The 21548-nt window shown below is 41.7% G+C and overlaps 1 protein-coding gene across 3 annotated transcripts in view; it reads right to left on the bottom strand.

Moving 5' to 3' along the window:
- The window catches only part of ZZEF1 (zinc finger ZZ-type and EF-hand domain containing 1), a 108978-nt gene that overhangs the window by 61299 nt on the left and 26131 nt on the right, over positions 1 to 21548 (bottom strand). For 2 of the 3 annotated variants that reach the window (XM_057714160.1, XM_057714162.1), the window contains 10 exons: positions 20432 to 20530; positions 16492 to 16583; positions 15997 to 16145; positions 10867 to 10978; positions 9569 to 9784; positions 7655 to 7755; positions 6976 to 7145; positions 6074 to 6207; positions 1993 to 2063; positions 925 to 1039 (listed from right to left, as the gene is read on the bottom strand). In XM_057714160.1, coding sequence (XP_057570143.1) covers positions 925 to 1039; positions 1993 to 2063; positions 6074 to 6207; positions 6976 to 7145; positions 7655 to 7755; positions 9569 to 9784; positions 10867 to 10978; positions 15997 to 16145; positions 16492 to 16583; positions 20432 to 20530 — 1259 coding nt within the window. The remainder of the gene's footprint in view (positions 1 to 924; positions 1040 to 1992; positions 2064 to 6073; positions 6208 to 6975; positions 7146 to 7654; positions 7756 to 9568; positions 9785 to 10866; positions 10979 to 15996; positions 16146 to 16491; positions 16584 to 20431; positions 20531 to 21548) is intronic. The other variant, XM_057714161.1, reaches the window with a different exon arrangement.

Raw genomic sequence — 21548 nt, 5'->3', positions numbered from 1 at the left:
TCCCTGTGAGCAAATGGGGGTAGCTACTGAATGGCCTACCCCTGCAGGCAGCTGGGAATGAACGCAATCACGGCTCTAGCAGCAACCTGAAAACAGTGAAGCACTAACAGAAACATAAGAGATTTAAAGACACCAAGTTCAGCCACGTCATCAGACACCTCCACGGTGTGGCTTGCACTCTCCCCTTAACACCTCCTTTAACTCCCTGGTTCCCGTACTTTATCCAGAGAGGCAGTTTTGGGTCCCCTATTACAGGGGTCTTGTCACTTCAGAATCTCTGGGGTTGCCGATATAATGCAGTTTTAAGCCCTAGGCCCAGGGATTCTAAATCAATAGCTTGGGGTGAGACCTAGAAATCCAAATGTTTGCCACAACGTACCAGGCGATTCTGATCCAGCTGACAAATGGACTACATTTTGAGAAACAAAACGTTCATGTTAAAAAAAGAAAGAAAAAAAAAAGGAAAAAAAATTAAAGTATCATTAGTACAGAAAAAAGAGATCATCTTTTCAGATTTGATTAGCCTGCGGCTTTGCTAAGTAATCTTAAAATTAAAAAAAAAAAAAAGGCAATTTTCCACAGAATTCACACCACAAATACATGACTATGCACTGGACTCGCTGACTGACACCACCAGGGCACCAGGTAAAAACCCACTCCTCCTTTCCAAAGGGAGTCCTGGTGAGCACTGTCAGGTATTTATTGCTGGCTGACGACCCAGGGGCAAGGAAGCGTCCCCTCGCTCATCCGCAGGAGCTGCTGACCAGGAGCAAAGGCAGGCGGGGAAGCCTCTGTGCTCATGTGTCACAGTCACAGGCAAAGTTACAATCCTGCTGTAAATGAGGGCTACGGGGAAGGAGCCGCGACCGCACTACCCTAGCTCCCAAAGGCAAGAGGCAAAGGACACGGAGCGGCATCAGCTACCTCTCGAGCGGCGACCGAAAGCAGGGTGCTCGTAACCGCCAGCACTTCGCAGGTGTCCATGTCGGCCAGGTCGCCTCTCTCAGGTAACAGCAGAAGGCCGCCTGGATCCTTATCACTGAAAGGACACAAATTAGTCGTGACACCCTGTTTCAGGAAGGGGATTTTCACGCTTTCTATCTCAAAAGGTTCCAAAAGAGAACCTAGCAAGATTTCAGTGTCAGTTCTATGGGATGTGAGGAGTTTGGGTCAGGAAAAGGCCAGGGTCCCAGCTGGGTCTGTGCCATTGTCCGTCCATACCTACTTATGTAAGCACAGGCCCATAAATCTTCAAGTCCTTCGAAAAGATTCCAGAGAATAAATATGATGAATAAATCACCTTCGCCACCAACAGGAAATACACCTGATTTCATGACTGCTAATTTGACAATCCAGGCTAAACATTCCCTGTGTCTTCAAAGGTTCTTCACATGAGCCCCAGGCCTTTTCATCATCCTTGATACTCAATTCTGAACACATTTTATACAGCCCTCAAAGTCTGACCTGCAGACAGTAGCTCAGGCTTTTGGTCCTCTCCCTCCTTCAAGAGTCTATATTTCTAATAATGCAACCCACAGGCCCAAGACCTTCTCTGGTAGTCAAAGCAGGTAACGGTCTCCACATCATCCCTCCCTGCACACTTTTTGCTAAACTACCACTCTGTGCCTCTGCAGTTGGGCTTTAATGTATTTGGGTTTTTAGTTTAGACTTGAGGACTGGAGCCCAAACTCCTCTGGCTTCTATTTTTGTCTTCAAAAATCACATAGAAACTGAAGTGTTCGAGGAGATTCCCAATGGGTTCCACTCTAAATTGTCTTTCAGTGACTGGGACTTGCAGCAAGCTCTTGACAAGACTGTTATTCTACCACTATTGTAGTCACTTCTGAGACTAGTGATACCTCACTCTAGAAACTTGGCTAGTGAGGTAAGTACTTGGTTACTCCAAAAGTACATGAAAGGAAGGGAGAGCTCAGGAAAACAATGTTGCAAAGATTTGAAATATTAGACAACTGAAAAGAATTATAAACTTACCTAAAATATGTGCACAGTGAGCGGAAAGTGAGCTGCAGGGACTGCTTGTGTTCCTGCTCGGTGACATTCTTCTAGAAAACAGGAAACTGCACATTCAGGAAATCTATTCCACGACATTTCAGAGCCCTAGAGCAGCACAAAATGCCATGGCCCACTGTTCCCAAACATGAGGAAAGCCAGGGTCAGCAGACCACCTCACGGGCCCAACTTAGACCTGGCCCAGCGCTAAGAGGAAGCAGAACCACCTGCCTAAACAAAAGAAGGCAGGTTTACTTGTGTTCACTGCTGAAGTGGACATTTTCAAGCCTACCTGCAGGAAAGCTTGATGCAAATGTTAGGAAGCTGAGTTCCAAAAGATGTATACTTTCATCCCTGGACATGCCGCCCCAAGAGGAGGGGACAGAGACAGAGCGCACTTCTTGTGAGCTTTCTGTTTGCTTTCTAAACAGGATCTAAGCTTTCCCTGTATAAGTCTGAACAGCTTATGGTGACAGTTATAGGAATCACATCTCCTGATGAGGCTATGGGCTACTTTCGGGGCACTTTTTTCCCCCTTAATTCAATAAATATATTGAACACCTATTGCTATGCAAGTTACTGAGGGGGATTTCCAGAGGATTTAAGATCCAGGGCCCTGCCTGGCACAAGAGGGTGGGAGACATGAGATATGCTCATGACAGCAGTTTAATTCATCTGCGCAAGAAGGGAAAAGAAATATAGCCCTTACCACTGCTGTTAGATGGATGGGCAAAGGAAAAGTTCATGCGCTGCTCTACTAATAGATAGCAATGTCATTCAAGAGGTCGCATGTCCTCTTTCTATTTTTCTGTTTGGGACACATGCTAGCAAAAAAATCACTTGCTCAGCTGCCTGGTAAATGCTTCCAGCAAATAAGTAGGACAGAGACTCGCCCACAGTCCAGTGACTCAAGTGAGCTGATGCTGTCAAAGGTTATAACTCACTGATCAGTGAAAACTGATCCAAAGGGAACCCTCATGCACTGCTGGTGGGAATGTAAACTGGTGCAGCCATTATGGAAAACAGTACGGAGGTTCCTCAAAAAATTAAAAACAGAACTACCAAATGATCTAGTAATTCCACTCCTGAGTATCCAGAGAAAACAAAAACACTAATTAGAAAAAATATATGCACCACTATAGTCACTGCAGCATTACTTACAATAGCCAAGATATGGAAGTAACCTAAGTGCCCGTTAATAGATGAATGGATAAAGAAGATGTGAGATCTATCCAGCTACCTATCTATCTATCTATCTATCTATCTATCTCTATCTATCTATCTATCTATCTATCTATCTATCGATGTGTATGTAATATATATGTGTGTGTGTATATATATGTATTCATCACATATACATGCCTGTATATGTGATGAATGAATATCAGCCATAAAAGCTCATCACTTGTGATAACATGGATGGACCTAGAGGGTATTATGCTAAGTGAAATAAATCAGACAGAGAAAGACAAACACGGTATGATTTCACTTATATGTGGAACCTAAAAAACAAAACAAATGAACAAACAACAAAACAGAAACAAAGTTATAGACACAGAGAACAAACAGAGGGTAGAGGGGTGGAAGGAGGAAAGAAGAGGGAGATTAAGAGGCACAAACCCTTAGTTGCAAAATAAATGAGCACGAAGCATCCAGCGTGGGGAATACAGTAAATGACTTTGTAACACCTTCACATGGTGACATATCACAAATAGCCTTATCATGGGATCATTTTGAAATGTACAGAAATATCTAATCACTGTGCTGTAGAACAGGAACTAACATAGCGTTGTCGGTCAATTTATACTTCAGAAACAAACAAATCAAACTCATAGAAAAAGAGATCAGACTTGTGGTTACCGGAAGCTGGGGAACAGGAGGGGTTGGGGGGTTGGATGGAACTGGATGAAGGCAGTCAAAAGGTAAAAACGTCCAGTTATAAGATAAATTAAGTACTAGGGATGTAATGTACAACATGATGAATGTGATGAATACTGCTGCATGTTATACATGAAAGTGGTCAAAAGAGTAAATCCTAAGAGTTCTCATTATAAGGAAAAAAATTTTTTTCTACTTCTTTAATTTCATATCTATATGAGATGTTGGATGTTCATCCAACTTACTGTGATGATTTCATGATGTGTGCAACTTAAATCGCTATGCTGTGCACCTTAAACCTATACATCTCAGTAAAAGCGGAAGGGAAAACCTGATCCCTCAAGCTGATATGCAAATTTATAAACAGCTGAAAACAACCAAAGATCCTCCCTGCTCCCTGAAACTTTTTTTTTGGGGGGCGGGGACCATGCTACGCAGCTCGTGGGATCTTAGTTCCCTGACCAGGAATTGAACCCAAGCCGCCAGATCGCCAGGGAATTCCCTGAAACCTTCTTCAGTCATTAACCTCAACACAATTCTCCTCTAAATGCCTATTGCATATGAGGTCAGTTTCTCCTTGTGGCAGTGTCCCCAACTGGACTGCAGTCATTGGGCATCAGGGACCACATTTTATGCTTCTTTTAGTCCCTCTTTTGTTTCTACAGGGCTTTATGCATGCCACAAGGCACTTTACTAATTGTTACATACAGAAACAATGCCTTTCTAAATGCTGAATCTAGTTATCTAGTTTTCCTCATCAAATTCTTCTCAGTAATTTTATTAGTTGCTTGTCTACACAGACAATGATTATGTTTTATTCTTTCTAATTGTTATTTTAAAACTTCTTTTCCTTGTCCTACAGCACAGATAGACCCTCTAATACAATATCAAAGAGAAGCAGTGACAGGAAGCATCCTTGTCTTATACCTCATTTTGAAAAGGATGCATCTAACAACCAGTACAGTGTTTACTTGGCCTCCATCAGATTAAGAAAGCTCCCTTCTATAACAAGTTTGCTAATGGCTTTGCTGTTTTGTCATCAGAATTTAATCTTATTAAAATTTTTTCTGCATTTATCAATATGATTTTTTCCTTCTATGATTTGACTGATTTTCTAATGTTAAACCATCCTTGCATTCCTAGGATAAATCCAATTCAGTCATAATTTTGTTTATGTTTTGTTGGAGTTGTATATGGATATTTGGTTAGAATTTTCCTGACTATGTTTCTGTAAGATTCACCTGTAATTTTGCTTTCTTGTACACCCTTAGTTTACTTATGCTTCCCTGTATTTTATCATCACTGGAACATTAGAGACACTGAAGCCCCTTTACCTAGATGCTTTTGGTATGGCTTAGTTAGAAACATTTTTGTTTTGTTTTATATTATCATTAATATCTTTTCTCATGTATCACACACTCATTTTCATATAGAAATATTTCCTTCAGAATTAAAACCTGGATCTTTCTATAAGGATATTCTATTTGGTAACATAATGCTTATAAATACTGAAAGCATTTTTCACCCTAAGTACTAATGTCTGAGTAACAAGAAGAAGGGGTCTGGGAGGGTGAGAGATCCAGCTGAGGAATAAAACTCAGATGTATTTTCTTTACAGATATAAACTGAAATATTTATAAACAAAATATGTGAGGGATTTACTCTGAAATAATAATGGGGGGAGTGGGTGAGGTATATTATAGATGAAACAAGATTAACCTGAGTTTCTAATTATTGAGTCTAGGTGATGAGTACATTTGGGGGTTCAAGGGATTCACCATACATGTCATTAAGTCTAGTTTTGTACTGAGATTTTCCTATAATAAAGTTAAAATGTTAAAAAGAACAATCGGCTAAGATCCAGAAGCATAAACTTAAAATAAAGAATTTTCATTAAAAAAAAAAAAGAACACTTGGTTGTAGGCATGTCATAAAGATGAAGGAGACTAAACTCTTCCTTTGTGACTCAACAGGTTCTGAAACAGAGGTTGGGATTATCTGTCATCTCCACCCTGAGTACAGTGCTATGTTCTTAGATATGTGTCCCACTCAAAACTTTGCATATAATAAGTATCAAATACACATTTGGGAAACTGAAACTGACAGGATAGTCAGAGCAAAGACTAACAAGTTTAACCCAACAGAGTTCAGGAATGGAATCTGTACTTTTAACGTAAATAATTACCATCATGGTGAAGAGATGGTTCCGCCGGGTCTGTCGATCAGGAAAGAAGATGGCAGCCCCATTAAGAAGGGTATTCCTGACTTCTTGCTTTAATATTTCCATGGGCACAGAGTCTCCATCCACCCTATCCACCACTGATAAAAATGAACAATCGATTTAATATATTCCATATATTCACTTACCATATATATATACACATATATATATACATACATATATACATATCTCCTTTAGCTTGTAAACTCACTACCAGAGCAAAGAAATAGTTCTGTACAGGCCAGGCGGTGTAAAGAAATTATTTTTTATTTGTTTGTTTACATTTAAGGAAAATAAAGGCTCTATATACCAGGTTTTTTTGTTGGTGATGTTTTTTTTTTTGTTGTTGTTTTGGCCACACCACTCGGCTTGCAGAATCTTAGTTCCCCTATCAGGGATCAAACCTGTGCTCCCTGCAATGGAAGTGCAGAGTTCTAACCACTGGACAACCACGGAATTCCCTATATACCAGTTTTTATTTCATTATTTCTGTCCTTCTGAGACACAACTTGGCAAAGCCTTAAAAATAACTTCAGTCATGTGTTTTATTCTCAATCATTACCATCTCTCTCCCTCAATCTATTAGCCTCATCCCCATGTTTCAGCTGAAGTAAAGACTGAATAGTGTGATAGTAATTCTCTCAATATAACACAACTGTATATCAGAAACCTGGAGGGAGTCAATAAGGAGGGACTAAATTCTGAACTCCAAATAATGATTCAAAAGAAGATCAAGGAAACTCATTTTCCAAAGACATAATCCCTTTCCTGGGCTTGCATGGTCACAGGACCACCTGTTCTCTACAGCAAGAGGCCCTGCAGGCTACCAGCACAGGGTCACAGTAAAGAAGAACCCCAATCCCTACCATCGCACAGGTGTGTGTAGAGCTCCCTGGCGGCCTCCACCCGCCTAGGGCTCAGGCTTGGAGCCTTGGCATCCTCAGAGGCAGCCAGCGCGTCTCCTTGCAGCACCGAGAAGCAGCTCTGCAGGAGCTGCAGAAGCAGGGTTTGGGCACAGATGCACTCTTCCCTGGGGCTACAGAAAGACAAAGAACATCAAAGAATAAAAACACCAGTTGCTTTTAGCCTCCAAGCCAAACAGCTGTCTACAAAGGACTCTCTGCTAGGCATCACGCTCAGTAAAAAGAATGCCAACCAAGAGGAAGAAAGGTAGAAAGAAAGAACAACGGACTAGGTAGAGTCTGAAAATACAGACTCTGTTTACTCGGCCCACTCTGGGGCAGAGAAATGCATTTCTGATCCTGTTTCTTCAGCAGTAAAATGAGGATACTAGAATACCTGTCCTGCTTATCATCATAAGGTTGCAATGATAAATGAGAAAATGTTTGCAAAAAGTGCCCAAAAAAGCATTTTACAGAAATGTGAAATGTTATTTTCCACAATAACCAAATCTTTCAAATCAGAACATAAACTAATAGAAAATAAAAAATCTTGGAAGAAAAAAACTGTCCATTTAGAACAGTAAAACTCAGTGTTTACAGTTGTGTTTATGTGATTATCATCTTGTAACAAATTCTGACTTACTTTTGCATTAATTTACTGTAAAAATTCCAGAAGATCTGCAAATCAAGACCCGCGAAGTCCAGAAAAGATTTATATTTTAAGCCACTTTCCTTCTGCTGTACCTAAAATTACAAAGACCAGAAAAAATAAAATTGAGAAATGCATTTAGAGGAATATTGTAATGGCTCGTTTACTTCTCGCTGTTAAGGGATACGGCGGTTCTCCACGTGTAAAATTCCAACATAACTGATACTTATTCTTAAATTAAAAAGTCCGTGAATAACTCTTTTCCGTGATAACTATGAAATAACTATGAAACTTTCTAAAATACGTGTGTGTGTATATACATATGGATGTGAACGTATATATACACATAACACATACACACGCATCAGTATGAAAGCTCCCTGACTTCATAGTACTACATCTGGAACATAAGTCAATCTTTACTTGATGATGATTACTTTCCAGGACTATACTGAAGCATGTTTTGACCCTTCCCCGCATGTAGGCTGAAAGATCAATTCTGCTGTAAACGTTCTTGCTGCTCCAAAGCATCTCCCTCTCATTTGCTATTTTCTGCTGTGATAGGAGAGCCTGAGTAACAAAGACCAAACAATCCATATACAAACTGAGTCACCAGCCTCTGAATGTGCCCTGAAGCAGAATGAAGGTCAAGGGTAGACAATGTTGCATACCACACATGAGAGGGCTCCACCTAATCCCTCAGTAATAAGCCATGTTCTCTATGGTGATGGCTGCAAGAATCTCCCCCTGAGTAGGCTGTCACCGTGTTCTTATTAGTGACTGTAGAAGTCAGTATTAAAAACACAATGTTCATAGTGGCACTATTACAATACCCAAGATATGGAAGCAACCTAAATGTCCATCAACAGTTGAATGGATCAAGAAAATATGGTATATACATATAACGGAATATTACTCAGCCATAAATAGAACGAAATTTTGCCATTTGTGACAACATGGATGGACCTTGAGGGTATTATGTTTAGTGAAATAAGTCAGAGAAAGACAAATACTGTAAGCTTTCACTTATATGTGGAATCTAAAAAACAAAACAAAGAAATACAATAAAACAGAAACAGACTCACAGATACAGAAAACAAACTAGTAGTTACCAGAGAAAGAGGAATGGGGGAGGGACAAAACAGGTGAAGAAGATTAAGAGGTACAAACTACCAGGTACAAAACCAATGTTACATTACATTACAAGGATGTAATGTACAGCACGGGGAATACAGTCAATATTTTATAATAACATTGCACGGAGTGTAACCTATAAAAATATCGAATTACTATGTTGTACACCTGAAACTCTAAGTCAACTATATTTCAATTACAGACACAGATGCAGAGAACAAACATATGGACACCAAGTGGGGAAAGCAGGGAGGGTTGGGGGGGAATGAATTGGGAAATCGGGATACCAAATTGTACGCTCTTAAATATATGCAGTTTATTGTATGTTAACTGTATCTCAATAAAAGTTCTAAAAAAAAAAAAAAGGACTTGGGGAAAAAAAAAATCCTGTTATTGTTTCAGTACTTTTAGTAAACAAACAGAATTCACCTACACTTCAGGAATAATTCTCGGACTTAAGACATAAATCCCATAAATGTGCTTTGCCTCCCCAGTCTACCCCTGGCAACCACAGCTGGGGATCTGAGATGTGTGCGTAGGTCTAGTCCAGGAAACCCCATGATGGCGGCCACATGCTACTTCATCTTCCCCTGACTGATGCCATCAACGCCCAACGCCTTGCTCCCCTTGGCCTCTCAAAGTCATCACAGCAGTGCGCACTCAGGCGTGCTGCATGGCTTCAGCAGGGCCAGCTTTCACTGGTTTGTGTTCCTTTCCCCAAACACTGTCTACTTTTCCCAAAGGAACGAAGTCTAACAACGGAGGAAACACTACCAGGTCGTGGGCGAGCTGCTGGATGAACTGAAGGGTCCTGAGGAGCAGTGTGGCCCCACAGACACTCTCCTCCACGCCCTTTCTGCAGTGAGCGCAGACGATGCTCTGCTCTGCTTCTGCTCTCGCCGGCCGGAGGTACCCGCTGATGCTCAAGCCTTGTACTCCCAAGCGCTCTGCCGACTCCTGGCGGGTGCAGAGGAACTTCACCATCAAATACTGGAAAGGACAAGACAGATGTCAGGAGAAGGACTCAGAAGCCCCGGGCATTGATGAAAGGGAGATAAACGCCTTTCTGGGCAAGATCCCCTCTGACTTTAATAATTAATGAGGTACCACTATGCCTAGCACTGGAGACACAAGTGTAAGTCCAGCACCTGCAATAAACAGGAAAGAGATAATACAAATGCTGAAGTCAGGTTTGGGGAAAGATCACAATAAGAGAAATGACATTACTCCTGCTTCAAGGCAAAAACAGGGTAAGACAGGATGAATAAGAGAAGGATGTGTGCTCTGTGGCACAGTCACTTTGAAACAGAAAATAGCTCTATTGTGAAAACAGTCAATGACTGCCCTAAGGGGTCATCTCCAAGCCCACAATTACATGTAACTCATGTGCTGGGAGCCCAGGACACGGCCTTGTCTGCTCGAAGCTAAAGCCATTTTCAAAGCCCAACTTCTAGGCACACTCTCTGCTTATGAGTAAAAGTTCTTTGGTTGAGGGCTTTTCAGAAGCCACTACTCATCTGCGTAAGTATTTACTGAGCACCTACTATGTATAAGCCCTGAAGATAATTCTTATTTCTCTTATTTAAGCTTCTTACTAAGATTTACAATGGCGGTTAAAAAAAATTAAGCAGCCAGATAATCACTGTTTCTTTCATAGTTATGGAAAGACATCTCTCTTGCATTTATGCCTCTGGACTTACTGTTCTCTCAGCCTGAGATGCCCTTTTCCACACTTCTCAGCCTGGCTAAAAATGATGGCTTAATCAACTTTCAACACTTGGCATCACTTTCCTGGGAAGCCTTCCCTAGTGAATTTCAGGCTGGGTAAATATTTTTCCTCTGGGCTGCAACAGCCCCCCCCCCCCCCGTGTGTCTCTTTGTATCAGCCCCTATCACAGTGTCTCACACATTCGTGTCTCCCTCTAGACTCGGAACTCCTTGAGGGTCACGATCATGTCTGACTCACCTCCAGGGCTCGCGTGCTGGCACACAATAACCACTCAATAAACACTTATAGGACAAAAGGAGGGGAGAGGGGTGGTACGTGAAGGCCACAAATCACTGATGCTTACTTTGGCAATTCTGCACTGTTGCAACTTGACATCTGCTTCATCCCACTCTTCTTCCAGCTCAAACCAGCCAACAGGATCATCCTCTCCAAGGTTATCAGACGAGCAACCAATCCTGTAAACACAAAAGTAATCACAAAACATTCTCCTATTCCTAAACTTCTCAAGAGTCTAAGGAATAAGGCACCACCTAAATGTCACTTAACTTGTTTATATGGCCTGTCAGTTAACAATCGAGGATGGGTTGTGGCACTTGGTGCCTCTCTGAGCATACGAGGGAGTTGGTGGTAACTTCCTCCCCACTTTTCAGCCTCTTCATCTGTGCAATGGCAACAATTATTAGTCCCAAATATAACCTGGGAACTAAGGAGAAAGTCTGCTTCCCTAGATAACTGGCTTATCTGAAGAATGAGGCCTGAAGTCAAGGTATCTAAAATGAAGCTACTCAGGAATAGGGTACAATGCAACAGCTGGTGTGTGCTTCTGGAAAGATCCAAAGGAGAGGCAGGTTCGCTTTTCTTTCCCTGGGTCTGGCTAACATATACGACTGGCCAGAGGTTCGTACTTGCAACAACTGATGGGTAAAAGCTGGGGAGGTTTCAGATCCTGGAGCTCCAAAAAAGGAAAACTTTAGCTTTCACAGGCCTCAGGATTATTTCCTATTCCTTAAGAAGTCCTTCCAGGAAAACATTTCAACCCGAAGGCTGAAGAAGCACAACTGTATGACATTTCTTTTTAAAAACTGGATACTTGATTGGTACTTCCTTTTTAGGAATTAAATAACTGAGAAGGAGAAAATGGCAGTCTTCTCAAGTAACATTCCTAAAACTTTAACCTATTTAGTCTGTGATACGGCTAACAAGCTAACCAACACATGAGTATTCTGTACGCATACGCTAAGCAAACACAGGGATTTACAACAGCAGAAAGAAAAAGACAAAGGACCCAGAATAGGTTCTGTAACAGAAAAAAACATTCTCTTCTTACCATAAGTCTTTCTTAGCATAAAAGAAAGACAGCATAAAAGATTTCAAGATATAGTTAACCTTAAAACCAATGGTATTCCATCTTAACCCCAAACCACGTCAATGACTTTCATCAACATTGTGTTTGAGGATTTGTGTAATTCACGCTTTGGGACTCATCAGGGAAATCTTTGCGATATAAAGAGCTGGCAGGGTATCAGAGAGCAGGGAGAAACAGGCTTGCTCACTACAGCACCTCGCAGGCAGCGTGGATTAGCCCTCCTCAGTACATACAGCAACCAAACTGCTGGTTCCAAGGCGTGCACTCACTGACGTCTGACAAGAGGGCAGGCAAATAAAAAGGGCCAAAAGACAGATGCATGTCTGTTAGCATTCTGATCTCCAAACTGGAGAAGCCAAGCAAATCAGGATCTCAGAGTACCTCAGGCTGGAACCACGAGCTAAAATCAGCAAGGGACTAGTGAATAAGCCTGCATTTAGGTTAAAAAAAAACAAATCATCCTGTATAAGATATGACAGATCCTGTTTGACAGTAGGTTTAGGGAAAAAGACCTATATATATATATATATATTTTTTTTTTACTGTTCTGGTGGAATCTTTTTTTAATTATTTTTTTTTAATTTATTTTTTATTTTTTTTGGGGGGGTACACCAAGTTCAATCATCTGTTTTTATACACATATCCTCATATTCCCTCCCTTCCTTGACCCCCCGCCCTCGAGTCCCCCCCACCCTCCCCGCCCCAGTCCTCTAAGGCATCTTCCATCCTCGAGTTGGACTCCCTTTGTTATACAACAACTTCCCACTGACTATCTATTTTACAGTTGGTAGTATATATATGTCTGTGCTACTCTCTTGCTTCGTCTCAGCTTCCCCTTCTCCCCCCGCCCCCTCCCAAACCTTGAGTTCTCCAGTCCATTCTCTGCATCTCCGTCCTTGTTCTTGTCACTGAGTTCATCAGTACCATTTTTAGATTCCGTATATGTGAGTTAGCATACAATATTTGTCTTTCTCTTTCTGACTTACTTCACTCTGTATGACAGACTGTAGTTCTATCCACCTCATTACATATAGCTCCATCTCATCCCTTTTGATAGCTGAGTAATATTCCATTGTATATATATGCCACATCTTCTTTATCCATTCATTTGTTGATGGGCATTTCGGTTGCTTCCATGTCCTGGCTATTGTAAATAGTGCTGCAATAAACATTATGGTACAAGTTTCTTTTGGGATGATGGTTTTCTTTGGGTATATGCCCAGGAGTGGGATGACTGGATCATATGGTAGTTCTATGTGTAGTTTTTTAAGGAACCTCCAAATTGTTTTCCATAGTGGCTGTACCAACTTACAGTCCCACCAACAGTGCAGGAGAGTTCCCTTTTCTCCACACCCTCTCCAACATTTGTGGTTTCCAGATTTTGTGATGATGGCCATTCTGATTGGTGTGAGGTGATACCTCATTGTGGCTTTGACTTGCATTTCTCTGATGATGAGTGATGTTGAGCATCTTTTCATGTGTTTGTTGGCCATCTGTATGTCTTCTTTGGAGAAATGTCTATTTAGGTCTTCCGCCCATTTGTGGATTGGGTTATTTGCTTTTTTGGTATGAAGCTTCATGAGCTGCTTGTATATTTTGGAGATTAATCCTTTGTCCGTTGCTTCTTTGGCAAGTATTTTTTCCCATTCTGAGGGTTGCCTTTTAGTCTTGTTTATGGTTTCTTTTGCTGTGCAAAAGCTTTTAAGTTTCATGAGGTCCCATTTGTTTATTCTTGATTTTATTTCCATGATTCTAGGAGGTGGGTCAAAAAGGATCTTGCTTTGATGGATGTCATAGAGTGTTCTGCCTATGTTTTCCTCTAGGAGTTTTATAGTGAAAAAGACCTATATTAATATGTCCCAGGAGTGAGAAAGAGCTACTTAAAAACAAGTGTAATCTCTAGTTATTATTTAAAAGAGAAAAGCATATTTTAAAAAAAGCATGTATGTGTGATCAGAGAGAGATTTGTTTCAATTCATTAGAGGGCTGGAATTAAGACCACTGAGTTGAAATTACAAGTGCAGATTTCAACTGAACACATCCTGATTACTGAAGTGCAGTGAATTCTCCATCATTACAGATATTCTAGTGAGGCTCAGTGACCCTTTGTCAGGGATGCCACCAAAGGAAGTCCAGCAGAGAGAGGAACTTATTCCAGATCCTTGCTACTCCAAGTGTGATCTGTGGTCGGGGAGCATCAGAGTTGCGGGGGAGCTTGTTAGAAATGGTCTCAAGCCCCCCAGAGAGCCACTGAATCACAATCCGCATTTTAAACACAATTATCGGTGGTTTGTGCTTACATGAAAGCCTAGTAGTACAGTACTCAGTGACAGTAAAAACTCCAGCACCCCATTACCTGTGAAATACAGGAGCAAAAAGAGCAAGTCTCAGGCTCAGCGCCATGAGTTTGAACTTGTTACTAGTAATAAGGGAGGCAACACTGTCCAAGAGGTTACCAGTGACCTCTGCGGCTAAGTGCAGCAGGTCTGCTTCTAGACTTACCTCACTGACTCTTGGGTAACACCCGACACCGTTGCCCACTCCCCACCTCTTTAAGCACGATTTTCCCTTGGCTTCACAAGGACACGTCCCTGGCTTTCCTGCTGCTTCTCTGGCTGTTTTTCTCAGCCTCCCTTTCTCTGCTGCCCCTTAAATGCTGGTGCCTCTCAGCATGTTGCCCTAAGGTCTCTGCTCCTCCCAGACCACACACTGCTCCAGAATGACCTCAGTATAAACTATCACTGAAATGTCTCTCATATCTGTGCCTTCAGGACAACATCTCTTCCAGGCTCCTGATCTGTTTATTCAACTGGCGGTGGGATACCTCAGAGGCTTCCTGGAACTTCAGACCCAACAGGACCAAAACTGAGTGCATCATCTTCCCCCAAACCTGTTTGCCCCGAGGTATTTTTCTATCTCAGAAAAAGGGACTACCCATGTCCCCCCTGGCCGAGCCAAAACCCAGGACTCACTGACGCCTGAGCTTTCTTCCTTCTCATGCGCTACACTCAGTCATTGACCAGGTCCTGCTGCTCCTACCTTCCAGCCGTCTCTTTAATTGTCCACATCTCTCCATGGCTGCTGCTGCTGCTCTAGTTGAGGTCACCCACACTCTGGCTCCCTAGGTGACCGCGAGAGCCTCCCCCGTGTCATCCTGCCTCCCTGCCGGCTCTCGTCCAGCCCGCTTCACACAGCAGGCTCCAAGAAAGACTTCCAAACCACATATGCCATCTCTTTGTTCTTCTTGAAGCTCCTCAACAACACACTCCAGCCCACTCCCTTCCCCTGCCCTCTCTGCTTTCAGGATCAATGTCTAAACCCTGAAACAGAGACAAAAAGGCTTTCAACGACCTGACCCTTTCCTAGTTCGCCACTCTCCCCACTCTCCACCTCATGGCACACCTCAGCAACGTGGGGCTCATCTGCCCCTTGAGTACGCCAGACCCCACCTGTGAATTCTCAACTCTGCTCTGCTCTTCGCTCAGGACACTCTCCTTCCACTTCTTCAAGTAGTTCAGTAACTTTAACTTGTCCATATTCAACACTTCCTCCAGGAAGCCTTCCCTGACCAGGTCAGGTGCTCTACCATGTGCTCCCAGAGCACCTATCCCTCCTACCTACCTAGCATTTATAGCACTGTAACACTGCAGGCTTTATCATCTGTCTCCTGAGCTAAACAGTAGGCTCTACGGAGCATGGATGGTGCCAATTTGCTCCTTACGGTATCTTCAGTGCCTAGCATCGGGCCTAGTACATCGTAGGTGCTTAATAAGTATTTTCAATAAAAACACAAAAATAGGAGGAGGGAAGCTGGGGCCTGGGTAAAATTTCCCAGTGGCTAGATAAGACTAAAGACCTCAGGCTGCCCATAATTCAGGCATACATCACCACCGAGCCATTTTGAAGATGTGTACACCTGGTCACAGAAGGGCCCGAGTAAGAGTCTATGAACAAATTAAAATATACGTCTTCCCATGTGCTGCCAGAAAGCAATGAACTGGCCACTGGAGATGGGTTAGTGGCAACTTTCCTATAAAGAAAATATATTTCACCAATAAGAATGTATACAATCTTATTAACTATAAAGATTTTCATTCTGTTTCTTACCTGCTTTTTACAAATTGCCTAAATTCCTGAAGCTTCCATTTATCATATTTTTCAAACCTTTTGAAGTGTTCTTCTGCATGAAATTTATCAGAAGATGAATTATAGGCAAACACCAACCCACACTGGGCACCAATGCCGCCACGTCGGACCTGGAAACAGAAATCTAAATAAAGTACATCAAAGGTGCCAAAGTTCTGTGGCCGTTTTATTCCCAAATAATGTCAAATAGTTTAATGCAAAAATTAAACCAACAAAATGAGATTTCACATACACTGAGTCCTGGAAAAGTAAGAAAGCTGCTTCCTTACATTCACACCATTCACAGACTTAGCAATCTACTTATCTTTGTGTCCCTGCCCTCTGCTACAGGCCTGACACAGAATAAATTATCACCAAATGTTCAATGAAAAACCAGTGACATGGACCTCTGAAATGCGATCCTATTTTTAAAATAACAGTAGTAACATTTCTTTAAGAAGGCAGCATAAGAATTACCATAATTCTGATCTGAGTAACTTGGAAGGCAGATTCAGTTCCTGTAGAAAATATAGTACTTGCTCTGGTTTTTCCAGTCTCTGTAAGAAAACCTACAAAAAAGGAAAAACTACAGTTAGGATGACTGATGCATCTGTGATAACTCTGAGAACTAAGACCAACAAAACCAAAGCATATCCTTTGAGGCAGAGGGCATCTAGTCTATCTGGTCCTCTCATAAAAATTAGAAAAAGAAAAAAAAATTAGAAAAGAATTCCCCTCTGGGCAGATGCAACTCCACTGATAGACCCCTAGGTAACAGATCAAGGGCCAGGTATAACCTTATCAGAGCACAATCTTTTCAACTGTCTAGGCAGCCCTGCTCTGAGGTAACAATAAAGAAATAAAAAGTTGATAAAGATTGTGACTTTAATTCAATGAGACAAAAGACTGGACAATCAGCCATCTTTCTGAACTGTTCCTAAAACCATGACTGATGCTTGGCTGGGCTGTGAGAGGGAAGCATACTTAAAGGCTGAGAGAGGAATTAGATAGTTTCTCGAATACTCTGTCAGGAAAGACTGTGAAAATCTTGGAAATGGGCAAGGAAAGAACGCTGGGTGTTTGTATGGCACACTCTTTGAGTTCTCTCCACCTTCCATTGTCTCTGAGCTATTTTATAACTCCGTAAATTGTAGAATAATGACAGGAATGCAAAAGACTCTTGTCCACAGAAATAAAAATTGTGTCTATAGGAACATAGCTATTTATTCCTTATGAAGACTGACCAGTTTTGTAACTACTTGTAGATTCGTGTCAGCATTCACAAGGGCCCACGTGTATTAATGAGTTCTCCTTTGACCTGCTTGTAACATTTTACTGGTTCCCTCACTAATGAGATAAAAAGATTGACACATGTTCCTTTTTTATTTGTATGAGAGGCATGGTTCACCTTTTTTGCTGTTGTTAATTATCCTTTAAAAATTTACCAAAAGTCTGTTAAATCCAAGGCTGCCTTTCTCTTTCCAACCTCTGTAAATTATAAAAGTTACACATTTGCTCAAATCAGCCTGAACATTCATTCTTCCTGAAACCATGAACTGCTTTCAACCATCCTACCTCATCAAGATGAAAAGACTTAAACCAATTTTATGCTTATTTCATTACACTGAGTTCAATAAAACAAATATTTGTGAAGTTAAATCTCCATAAGATGATATAATCATTTGTCACCAAAATCAAGAAAATTAAATCCAAAGGAACCTTTACTAATTCACAGGGAGAAGCTATTATTGATCTAGTGCTATCAAATAGCAATTCTATAGACAATTTTAAGAAGCCATACGGCCAGAAATTCACACAATTCCACTAACAGTAATACTAAAAACTTCCCAATTATCAAACTGTTACCTTTCCCAGGAGGTCTGGATGCCCCTAACTAATCAAATCTATTGTAAAGGCCGAAAAGCTGCCTAGAAGTTAACTCATTAGTCAGCAGTTTTCATTAGTCTCAAAGTAGCTGAAGCAATAACTGAAACCAAAAGAATCAGACTCTTTTAAAATAATATTGCCATCAATTTTTTAAGGCCAAAATAAATACATACATTAAATAAATAAAGCTTAAAACATAAATAAATAAAACCTTTGTGTTTCCTCTTCTTGGTTAAAAAAAAAACCCAGCTCCTGTGTCTAACTATAATATTTTAAAGCCACATTTGTTTGGACACCATGCCTCTCCTGCCCAATTTATTCTCTTAAAATGACCGGAAAAAAAAAAAAAGCAATCACAAAGGTAAAGAACTTAATAACCCTACTCCTTCCGTTTTACTGGCAGCGCCCTGCATTCCTTTAAAATGCCAGACCCGTGGCTGCGACTCACGGGAGGCCAGCCCTCGGAGCGTCCACATCTGGGTTCTCCGGGTACTCCGTGCAGCAAGTGGCAACGTCCAGTGTTTGGGGAACTTGAAAGGAAGCAGTGAAAAGAGCTTTGGTCCCCGTAAGGGGAAGAAACACATCACTCCTCAAAATCCCACAGTTCTGGCTGTAAGGACTTTCCTCTGTCCTGCCTGTGTTGTCAGGCTCATTGTTTGTAGTGGACCAAGTGATGACTGTGGAGGGAGAGACCAGGGGAAACCGAGCCTCCTCCCCACGCCCATTCACAGCCCACCTGGATGCTCATCAGAAACACAACAAAAATAACAAATGCACACACTACAACTAGTTTACATAGTTTATCCACCCAAGATTAGGTGGAAGGCAGGGAGGAGAGGTGGATGGATAAGACACAGGGAGAATAACAAACTATTCAAATGAGACCAGGTAGAAGAGCTGGCAGATGCTTCAACCGCTAAAGAAAAACCTGTGGTGCTTCCAGACTTAGAATAGTGTTAAAAATCCAGATACTGATTTTTAAGAGAATGAAAATTCCCTGTATGATATTATAATGATGGATATAGGGCATTTACGTTTGTTCAAACCAACAGAATGTAAGACATCAAGAGTGAAGCCTAAAGTGACCTATGGACTTTGGGGGATTACGACGTGACAACGTAGGTTCACCCTTGGTAAAAACACAGCATTCTGGTGAGTGGCGTGGATAATAGGGAGGCTATGCACGTGTGGGGCAGGAGTATATGGGATATCTCTGTGCCTTCTTTCAGTTTTGTTGTAAACCTAAAACTGCTCTTAAAAAAAAAAAGTCTTTAAAAAGAAAGACTAGATGGAGACATGATTTGAAATTGTTATAAAAGTTTAAAAAAATAAGACAAAAGAGAGGCCTTTCAGTAGATGATGAGAGTACGAAAAAAAAATCCATACACCAGTTTCAAAAAGATTCTGCCTTACATACTCCAGAGACAAAAATCCCAATTCTGCAGAGTGCAAAGGAAAAATACAGTCGGCCTTTGGTGGAGTGGTCTTGCCTCTCCTGAGTGCGGGGAGAGGGAAATGGGTGAAGAACTGCCACCGCCTCCTCCCAAGCCTACTCTGGATGGCAGGCGACCGGGCGGTCTGTGGTGGCCTTCAGTGTGGCAGGAGATGGACGCAGGGGAGCAAATGTGTTTGCAGAGGCTGAGCTGCTCAGCGAGGACTGCAGGAAGCCTGTTTTGTGCGGCAGTCTATGGCTTAAGAAGACCACCAGGAGAGGAGGTGCAGCTAGGGAAGCACGTGTTCCCGGAGGCCTTTACTCCCTACTGGTGCTAGAGGATGCCCATAGGAAACAGAACAGAAAGGAGGCGACCCTGAGAATGCACAAGGTCTGTTCTGCTGTGAAGAAAGCCAAGGGGAAAGCGAGCCCAAAGCGGTAAGGCCAGTTCCTTTCAATGCCTGATAAGTGCTAACATTCCATGCCCTTTACTGAACTGGCAATAGTCACAGTAGTATGGTGAGTAGAAAGGGGACGTGTGCAGGAGACTAAGGAGCCGGCCCACAGGACGGATGAGGAAGAGACTCACAAACACCCCCGGATGAGGAGAGCGGCAGCGCTCAAGAGCACAGCAGCAATCACCATACTGACGCCAGGGAGGGAGGAAGTCCTCCTTCCAGACACTTCAAGTGCCAGAGCAGCCATATGCAGAAAGACCCTTCTTGAGTTATGTTTTTAGCCCTAGAGTGCTACTGACCCACTGAGTTTCTCAGTACTTTGAGAAAACACAACAGAAAGACAATCTGAACTTAAAAATGGTAACTTTTTATATTCCAAGAGGAGAAGTCTTTGCTTTTCAAACCCAAAGGCTCTCAAGTACTTTTAAGATGTTACAGGCGATCGACACCTAGCAGACAGCAGTGCTGTAGTTAAGAAATCACGCAAATGGTTCAGGAACCACTGAAGCCAAATGAAGGACACCCACAGTGAAGACTGCGTATCCTGAAAGTTTCAAAGACCACAGTGCAGTTTCACACAGCCTCCAGTGAGCACCGTGGCCCTTTCCACTCACTAAAGCCCAACAGGTCCACCACTCACCGTCTCTCGTCCATGGCTCAACAAGGAGGTTTTCAGGTCCTGACTTCTCTTCTTTTCCCTTTACATCACAGGCCTGAAGAATCAACTGGAGAGGTTTACCTGATCAAAGAAAAGAGAGAGCAAGAGAGAGAGAGAGAGCCTTAAGCTAGCGCTATGAAAAAATAAAAACTAGGATGCTCGTCAGGGGAAATGGAGAGCCTGTGGCCACCCAGACTGCTCACTAAAAATTTACCCATTTAAAAGCTAAAATAGCAAGTAATATTAGACAAAAGTAGGCACCATCCTTTTCTGCTTTCCTGAAAGAGACAAAGTACAGCTTATGTCCCTAAGTAACTCCAAGAGGAGTCACTCTAGAATAACCACTATTCAGAAAAAAAGCACATTATAAACATTCAGAAAAAAAAAAAAAAAAGCACATTATAAGACATCGAATTAATAGCACAGACTCAACACATTTGTATGTTGGGAGGGGAGGGGCGGATTCCTAAGATACCGTTTTGGAGCCAATAGTTAATTTTATCGTATTTGCATTTAAATATATAAATAATGTCTTAGGGTTTTGGGTCTTGTTTCTTTAAAACATCTCCAAGCAAATTTTGAAAGTTTTTAAAATTATAAAAATCAACTTTGCTACAATGATCCAAAAACTTTTCCTTTTTCTTTTGTTTTAATAATATAATGAAAACCCTATAACCCTATTACCCTTTAACCCAACCCAGAACTAGAACATTATCAATAATGAACAGTCCCCCATGCATTCCTCCCTATCCCGTGCTACCTGCTCAAATAACTGCTAAATTGAACTGAAAACCTTTCTGGAGAATATTTTCCAGACACTATGTATCCCTCCCATCCAGCTGCTGTGCCTTCTACAGGCCCCTACGCCTCCAAAAAAAAATGACCTTTCTAAAATTGGGGGTGAGGGATACTGGATTTACTAGACATCAATTTTCTGACTTAAAAAATCAAACAAATTATTAAGTGATATTAAGGCAAAGGTACAAATATCATGAGGAAATATCATAGTATTATTGCCTCTATTTCTGAAGAGGATGGGATCCAATACTGGACTTGTGGACAGAAACTGCAGCACTAGAGGCTGGGACAGCACACGTCT

This window comes from Hippopotamus amphibius, chromosome 17, assembly GCF_030028045.1.
Source record: "Hippopotamus amphibius kiboko isolate mHipAmp2 chromosome 17, mHipAmp2.hap2, whole genome shotgun sequence".
NCBI classification, from domain to species: Eukaryota; Metazoa; Chordata; class Mammalia; order Artiodactyla; family Hippopotamidae; genus Hippopotamus; species Hippopotamus amphibius.
Note: the sequence above shows the minus strand (reverse complement) of the source record. Positions and strands in the feature narration are given on the sequence as shown.